The following is a 9,035-nucleotide window of genomic DNA, read 5'->3' on the forward strand; positions in this document are numbered from 1 at the left end:
ACAGGGGACATCAAAGGTTTGGGGCAGCCACCCCTATAATATCCCTGGCTGCAAAATGAGTATCTTTTTCATGAGTTGTGAATGGCACGATGTCCAAAACCGAACTGACTTGGGTTTGGAAAAATGGTGGCTTTAAAGGCCGAGACTGGAAGTGGCATCATTGGAACCGGAGGTGATGTCAGCTGGAACACCAGTGCCAGAAGTGGCGTCTTCGAGACCAGAAGTGACGTCATCATTGGCACTGGTGCCGGGAAGTGACGTCATCAGTGTTTGCGGTACTAGAAGTGAGATCATCGGTGGTGCCAACACGCAGTGGGATTTCCTGTGGATTGTCTGCAGAGGACGGAGAGAGAAAGTTAGTGTAGCTCTCCACCCCCTGGTCTGGCGTGGTACTACTATTATTTAAGCCCTCTATCTGGCTCCAGCTCACACGTAGGTGACAATGGCCAACACGTTTATATAGGCGTGGTGCTCAGGTGTCCACAGGCCTTTGGCCATATTGTGTATCTGATGCTTCAATCCCTGCAAGTAACCTCTGAACCGTGGCAGCTCCGCCAGTCCTTAGCCGAACTGACCATGCAAGTCCACCACACGTCATCACCTGCCCCTTCTTTCAGGTCTTGGCACATCCTTGACACAGCAGTTGAGTAGCGGCCAGTTTGTGAATCTGACTCTGGGTTCCATGGGTCACCTGACCAAGCATTTCTGGACCAAGAGGCTTTTTTGATTTCCTAAACTAAGAGTGGGACTCCAGAAGGGCTTGGCATTGGGTGGCATTCTGAAACCTGAAATTGTATTAAATCATATTGCAGTGTTTTAGCTGGTCAGTTGGCTCCATTGGACTGAATACCTTGTCTTTTGTCATTTCAGTGACCACTGGCAGAAAGGCGATGACAATCGTGCTCTCCTTTATGTTCTTTTCAAAACCATTCACTTTTCAGTAAGTATCTGTGAAATCAAATGCCTGCTTTTGATTCTTATTAACCCTTAATGTGTTCTCAATATACAATTTAAACAGAGATTCATTTGTTTATGAAGGCTGAAAACTAAATGTTGAGTGAGATTTAGATTAGATTTTTATTCCAGAAGCAATAAATAAAAATAGCGTGCTGTGTAAAACCCTTTGTTCCTTTCCTTTGCTCCTCTAATTTAACTGAGGTAACATAATGAATGGCCTCTGGTATTTGAGAAGGGGAGCCCGAGAGAACACACAGGTCAGGTTTGAAATCTCAACTTTCTTTATTTGAAGAGCTGGTGAGGTCATCCAACACCTCCAGCTCCCATGTGAAGAAGTCACTGACTCCATAGTTGCCATTCTTTGTTGTAGTAATAATCACAGCTAAGCGCTTCCTATCATTTGATCTCAGTCTGTCACGTCAACTCCATTTCTTCACACAACTGCTTGATTTCAGACCCACTGGTAGGTCGGCAGGTGTCACCGGCCCATTGCAGGATGAGTCAACTCCACTCCAGACCTTCTGGACTTGCTTTTGTGTTTCGACGAATCATCCTGTTACATCAACCAGCGATGTTTCAGCACCAGGGCGCGCAGACCCATGAGCAGACATTGTCTTTAAAAATATTTTGGTCAAGTGCACAATTCCTGGTTCCTTCAAAAAATGGAAAGTCTTGCAAAGCATCCCTATACCCTCACACTGCCACCTCCACCTTTTATCGTAGCTCTGATGCTCTTCCTGTTGAGCACCAGGCACAGTGGGTCCCGTGTCATTCAGGGCTCTACTTGACTTGTCTCTCATTACTCCATAAGGCTTGGGGGTTCCTCTTGGTGTTTCTTTAACTGATGTTCCTCTTGGAGAGGTTTCTACTTTGAATCAATCTCGTGTTTCCCCGGGCTCGTTCTTATCATGATGTCCTGAACACTGACCGTAGCTGATGCTGGGGTCCTTTTCACAGTGCCCTTGGGGTCATTTTGACAGGCCGCTGTTCTCCATTTGGAGATATTACACACGCTATGGTGTGCTGGTGTGTCAGAGCCTCCAAAATGGCTTTGTCACCCTTTCCAGATTTGTCTTCTGGAATTTCCTTTGATTTAGGCCTTGTGTTCTTCTAGAAACCTTAGGGTGACAATTTCACTCTGTGTTGATCTTCAAAAAGAAATTGATTTGATCTGGCAGCAGCACATAACATGACATCATAGGGTCGTCATCGTCAACAGTCACTTCACTGGCTCTGTTTTCCAGGCCTAGCCAGTTGCCCTCCAAATCTCAAATGTCTCTATGTCTCCTGGATGACCCTTCAATTTTTCATTCTTTGTTACATTGCAGCCATTTGCTAAAATCATTTCAATTCATTTTTTCCTCATTAATGTACACACAGCACCCCATATTGACAGACAAAAAAAAGAATTTTTGAAATTGTTGCAGATTTATTAAAAAAGAAAACCTGAAATCTCACCTGGTCCTAAGGATTCAGACCCTTTGAACCCTCAGTATTTAGTAGAAGCCCCCTTTTGAGCTCATACAGCCAGGAGTCTTCTTGGGAAAGATAAAAAAACAAGTTTTTCACACCTGGATTTGGGGATCCTCTGCCATTCCTCCTTGCAGATCCTCTCCAGTCCTGTCAGGTTGGATGGTAGACGTTGGTGGACGGCCATTTTTAGGTCTCTCCAGAGATGCTCAATTGGGGGGCTCTGGCTGGGCCATTCAAGAACAGTCACAGTTGTAGTGAAGCCACTCCTTCGTTATTTTAGCTGTGTGCTTAGGGTCATTGTCTTGTTGGAAGGTCCCAGTCTGAGGTCCTTAGCACTCTGGAGAAGGTTTTTGTCCAGGATATCCCTGTACACACTGAGGAGAGGCAAGACACACGACAGCCCGCATGGAGTTTGCTAAATGACACCTGAAGGACTCTGAGATGATGAGAAATAAGATTCTCTGGTCTGATGAGATCAAGATAGAACTTTTTGGCCTTAATTCTAAGCGGTATGTGTGGAGACAACCAGGCACTGCCCATCACTTGTCCAATACAGTCCCCACAGTGAAGCATGGCGGTGGCAGCATCATGCTGTGGGGGTGTTTTTCAGCTGCAGGGACGGGACGACTGGTTGCAATCGAGGGAAAGATGAATGCGGCCAAGTACAGGGATATCCTGGACAATAACCTTCTCCAGAGTGCTAAGGACCTCAGACTGGGCCGAAGGTTTACCTTCCAACAAGACAATGACCCTAAGCACACAGCTAAAATAACGAAGGAGTGGCTTCACAACAACTCTGTGACTGTTCTTGAATGGCCCAGCCAGAGCCCCCCAATGGAGCATCTCTGGAGAGACCTCAAAATGGCCGTCCACCAACGTTTACCATCCAACCTGACAGACCTGGAGAGGATCTGCAAGGAGGAATGGCAGAGGATCCCCAAATCCAGGTGTGAAAAACTTGTTGCATCTTTCCCAAGAAGACTCCTGGCTGTATGAGCTCAAAAGGGGGCTTCTACTAAATACTGAGGGTTCAAAGGGTCTGAATACTTAGGACCAGGTGAGATTTCAGTTTTTCTTTTTTAATAAATCTGCAACAATTTCAAAAATTCTTTTTTTTTGTCTGTCAATATGGGATGCTGTGTGTACATTAATGAGGGAAAAATGAATTGAAATGATTTTAGCAAATGGCTGCAATATAACAAAGAGTTACAAAGGTCTGAATACTTTCCGTACCCACTGTATATACAGGTAGAATGAAACGTCTGTCAGTATGTCTGTCCACTTTTCACAAGAGAACTGTTTAACTGCTTTAGATCAGGTTTTTTTTTTTTTTCTATGATTTGCTTGGACATTCCGGTTGATTTTGCGACTTCTCTCATGCAGTACCGATTTTATTTACGTGAATCTGAGAGACACGCAGCAGGCCCAGTAGAGGCGGTCAGGGCCCTCCTCATTCACGTGCCAGCCTCTGTTCAAGTCGCTCTACCTCTTGCCATGTGTTGGAACCTCCACTTAGCTAGCGAACAAGTGAACTACTTCATGGATTTAGATCCCTTTTTTTTTCCAGAATTTGCTGGAACATTCCGGTTGATTTTGTGACGACTCTTATCGCATTAATAATTACAGTTTGCTTGCAGGAGCGATTAAACAGAGGCTGAGGGCCAAGTGGAGTGGGGTTAGCATGACGTCAGGAGTAGGGAGCTGGGTGAGACCCTCCTCGCTGTCCTGTGTCACTACTACGTGGGCGGAGCCAAAGGGGACAGCTAGTTAGAAATGTATTTACTGAGAATTTAACGTTGACATGTTCAATACTTTTTTGCCCCTCTGTAACTCACTGGCGAGGCCTCATGTGAAGCGCTGTGTCAAGGTTTGGTCTCCATATTAGAATAAAATGACACCGTAGATCTAGAGAAGGACCTGAGGAGGACAGCAAGGCTGATTCAGGACTGTGGGGTTGGAGTTGAACCTTTTTAGTTTAATCTGAAGATTAAGAGGTGACATGGTGGGTGGAAGTGTTCATTTTATAGTAGCTGCAGTTGGCACCATTTTGTGCAATTTGCTGTGGTCAGTGGCACCCCATTTTCTATCCTGTGGTGACATCATCATCATTGTCATCTCAGTTATATTAAACATGGTGACACCTCCTTCTACATGTCCAGTTTTCTGAGTTAAAAGACGGGCATGTGATTTTGTTTCGCTCTTTGACTTTTGGTTTTGGACGTTTTGTGCCTTTTTACATTTTAGGGTTTGCTGTTTTGGTTTTGACCCGATTCTGCTCTCTTACCCTCCGTCCTGATGTGTGTTTCCCGTCTTGGTGACTTCCTTAGCACCGCTTATTGTGTTAACTGTTTCTCGCCCTTTACCTGTCAGGATGCTCTGACTGCCATGTTGGTGTCTATTTGGGGAGGCAGCTGATTACTTCTGCTGAATTGGGCTTTGATTGGCTGTCCCGACGCCCCAAATGCTGAATTGGGCTTTGATTGGCTATCCCGACGCCCCAAATGCTGAATTGGGCTTTGATTGGCTGTCCTGACGCCCCAAATGCTGAATTGGGCTTTGATTGGCTGTCCTGACGCCCCAAATGCTGAATTGGGCTTTGATTGGCTATCCTGACACCCCCCTTTCACTCTTCTCCACGTAGGTACGTATGGAGTGGCCTCATCGTTGTTTTTGGCATTTTCTTGAATGTCTACAGCAAGAACAAGGACAGGATGAAGCTGCCGTCGTTGGCCGAACTGAAGAAGAGACTTTTTTCGGGACCAAAGGTGAGGCTGCTGTCACAGACGGTGTAAACCGTGGACTTCCTGGGCATCGGCCTCTGAACACAAAGCCTAAAGATCTGAGTGGATGTGACCGGCTCTCTGCTTTGGGTGACAGGAAAATGAAACTGCTGATTTGATGGCACTGGGAGCTTCTTCTCTCGAACCGCTCTCTGGGCCGATTCCCTTTTCAGCCTACCAGGTGATTTCCTTTTCTTCTTTGTTACGTTTTACAGATCCCCACCTTATTTAACTTTTCAGGTTCCTACAATCAGGTGCTTTTTTAATAAATGATTCTTATTTTAATGACAATAAATCAAGGCCAGTACTTAAGAGACGATGTTTTGGAATGTGAGGTGATCATTCAGGGTCCACCAGACCTTCAAATGTGGCTGGCCAGTGTGCTCCAAAACTACCAAACTCTTGGGAATGGTTTAAACCAATAGGCCCACCACGTTTAACGAACACACTGATTGTGCCCAGTTTCATTGGCATGAAGCGATTAGTTTTTGAGTTATGGTGCCCACAGGCTGGCACCCTGAGACACAGATGAACACTGGGACTGATGCCACTCCAGAAGCGGCCATCTTAGGCAAACATGACGTGCAAATAAATCCTTTAAAAATGGTGCCTGTGTGTGATTGGTGGTTCTGACTGCTCGTGTTGCACAATCAGACGTGGTGCCTCGCCAGCTATGCTTTGTTTCAGAGTCAATTCAGGAGCTCCTCGGCTTCTACGCAGATTTAAAGGTGTAAGACATTAATTACTCCAGAATTCATCCATAACGATGAAGCTCCACTGTTAAATGGCGACATGCAGTAGAATTTGATAAAGCCATCTTCAGAATCGCTGATGGGGACCATCAGTCCTCGGGCAGAGATCTGAATTACAGGAGCCTGGAGTCGCACTAATGTTGGAGAAATGGGCACTCGGAGAGACATACATGAGCGTGAGGGTGGAAGTGAGACCAACGGGGCAGGCGAGTGAATCGAAACAGACGAGCTGATGTGGTTGTTTTAAATGGGGACGCTGGGAATGCCACTAGTTTGGTGTCTGTCCAGTGGCACTTCTGACCACTGCTGCCAATCCCATGAACATTCCACTGGGCTCCTTTACCTTGGTCAAGGTGTGAGTGCGACAGAGTAGAGCCCTTACCTGGCAAGGAGGCCATAATGGAAGAAGCAGCCTGGCTGGGATGGCTAGTGATTCCCATCCCATTTGGGGCAGTTGGAGTGCAGTGGATGGACTGGGACAGGTTAGAAAAACACAGGAGGTGGCATTGCTTCTGTGGTCAGCTCCCAATTTGGACACCTGTAGTCTCAGAGGGCAACAGTGTCATCATCCCTGGGTGTCACTAGAGGGCACTACCCAAAGAAGCTCTCCCTACTTAGGACACGGGCTACGCCCTGGCACTGGATGTTCACCAGGGTCTTGTGTAAAAGAAGTCAACTCACATTCATTTGGGGAGTCAGAGTTGGGAAGTGGAGGACAAAGGAGGAGGAGGAGGAGAAGAAGAAGAAGGAATTGTGCACGTGTGTGTGTGTGTGTGTGTGTGTGTGTGTGTGTGTGTGTGTGCTTGACAATAACCTGTGTGAAGTTGTTTGGGAAAATAAATTATTTGAACCCGGGGCTTGGTGTGGTGGTGCCAAGAGTCATAAAACTTTTTAAATGGTACTGGAATGTGTCCTGTGGGGTCATCTCAAAGCATTGTGGGTCAAAGACGAATGTCATTTGGTGGTCCAGTGAGGGGCTGCGGAGTCCTGCCTGACTGTTACCCTCTGAGTAATGAGGGGTACCTGAAATGCAGTGGTTTGACCGAGTGAAGGCTTTGTGTCACCGCCTGCTCCTTCTGAAGAAGTTTGTCTCCATAACAACGGGCACCCCCAGCTGCTTTTGGATCTTGGGGGGCTGTGGAAGTGAAAGCCTACAAGAGCGTCTTCTTAGAAATGACGTTGTAATTGGCACACGTGTTGGTCGAGAATAAGTTTACCAGCACGGAGTGCCCGTCATAAGGGGTATCATGGTCTTGGGGCACCGTGGGCTTAGGGGCGTCACCTATCTAGTCTGCTAGTGGCATGCCCCACGATATCCCACCATGTCTGTAGGTATTTGGGGACTCGGCCTCACACTGTTCACCTCTCAGTGCCATGTCAGTCAAACTGCAGCAGGCCTGCTTGTTACTAACGTGGCAGCCATCTTGTGACCTTCAGGCCTGGCAGGTAAGTTTGGACTGACAGACCCACCTGTCCATTAGGCGTGACGTGATGTGATGGGACTGCTTTTCACTCCCCAGTGTGACCGTTTCTGATGTGACGTTGAGTTTTGGTTTTGTTTGTCCTGTTGTACGGCCCATCTGACTTTTCCTGATTGTCCCTCGTGAAGTTTTCCTGCTCTTGAATTCTTCTGCCCTTTCCATCCTGTGGTGGAGCATCAAAGCCGCAGCTGAACGTTCTCTCGGTAGACGTCTGGTGCTCTGCAGAGCCTGTGTCCTGAAACCAAAGGACAACGAAATTAAGAAAAGAACCAAATTAACTACAAAGAAATGACAAACAATCCATAAAAGTGATAGGAGAGACCCTGGGATCAAAGGCAGAGGGGGTCTTGGGACAGGGATTTATCAGGATTGGCACGAAAGGCGTCATCAGCGAGTCCCAGCGTGCATGGTGGTGGGCACGGTGGCCAGCCTGGGGATTCAAGTCAACATGAGCACACGATGGCCTGCTAAAATAGGAGGCAGGGGGAGGAGCTCAGAATGACCAATGATAGCCAAGAAAACATCGGATTGCTGTGCGGCACTGATGGGGTGGGGTTTGGGGGGTCTGTCGATCATCAGAACAGCCATATCGGCCTGGGGGTCTCTCTAAGGGCAGATGTTTGGGTGCCATTTCACATTTAGTTTGTGCTGATTGCCAGTCAGAGGTGGGCATATGCCATCCCCCAGTTCATTGTGTGTATGTGATGTGAATGAGTGGGCGACCTGCTCTGCACGTTTTGAAGGCCATTTGCCCCACGTCACACACTTGGACCCCCGACGGTGCATTCCGCTGTGTCCCCGTTTCTACCATAGCTGAGCTCCATGCCCGCCTCACGCTAACCTCAAAGGTACCCTCTGCAGACAGGAAGTTGTTATATGACAGTCCAGGCCAGTGGCACTATGAGACAGAACAGAGAATGGGGGTCCTAGTGGGCAGTCAGCAGGGCTTTAGCCAGCGGTGGTACGGTGCTGCTCATTCAAGTTATGTGCCTGAGGGTGGTCGTCTGCCCGCTTCCCCACTCTGTCCCTGTGGATGTTCGTATAGCGCCTTTCTCACAGCAGTGCATTTCAGAGTTTAGAGCTTTAGTGGATTTGAATGCCTTTAGCCCCCTAGAGCTGGCAGACGCCCCTGTTCTCCCTCTTTGGCCCGCCGTTCTCCTCGGCTGCGGCAGATCCTCCTCAGATTGTTTTCCGGCGCTGTGCCGCGGCCGCCTCGCGCTCTCCGCTTTATTAATGCCACCCGCTTCCCCGGGATCAGTGACCTCTGCGGTTTTTCTCCAGCCTTGTGTAATAAATAATGGGAGATGTCTGCAGCTCATCACAACAGCAAATAGGCCGGCATATAACATGTCGTCGTCTCCAAATTGCCACAGCAGGGAGGGCTGGCAGGCTATCCATTACCTCGCTTATTTCTGCCAAGGAGAGCTCGTTTGTCCTTGGACGTGAGCGCCGCGTCTCATCCGCCGTTTTGCTGCTGCTGCTGCTTCTCCCCGGATGCTCCCGAGCGGACCCCTCACCCCGCCACAGGCCACCGATTCCTTGGGTGTTTGCGTTTTGAAACTCGCCTCGGGTGCTCTGGGTGGCCATTCTGT

General features: G+C 48.0%; 1 protein-coding gene across 2 annotated transcripts in view; it reads left to right on the plus strand.

Moving 5' to 3' along the window:
* The window catches only part of slc35b3 (solute carrier family 35 member B3), a 56,513-nt gene extending 50,986 nt beyond the window's left edge, over positions 1–5,527 (plus strand). For both annotated transcript variants that reach the window (XM_039754034.1, XM_039754035.1), the window contains 2 exons: positions 871–940; positions 5,072–5,527. In XM_039754034.1, the coding sequence (XP_039609968.1) occupies positions 871–940; positions 5,072–5,222 (221 nt within the window). In that variant the 3' untranslated portion in view covers positions 5,223–5,527. The remainder of the gene's footprint in view (positions 1–870; positions 941–5,071) is intronic.
* The last annotated feature ends 3,508 nt before the right edge of the window (positions 5,528–9,035 follow it).

The sequence above is a fragment of the Polypterus senegalus genome, chromosome 5 (assembly GCF_016835505.1).
Source record: "Polypterus senegalus isolate Bchr_013 chromosome 5, ASM1683550v1, whole genome shotgun sequence".
NCBI lineage: Eukaryota > Metazoa > Chordata > Cladistia > Polypteriformes > Polypteridae > Polypterus > Polypterus senegalus.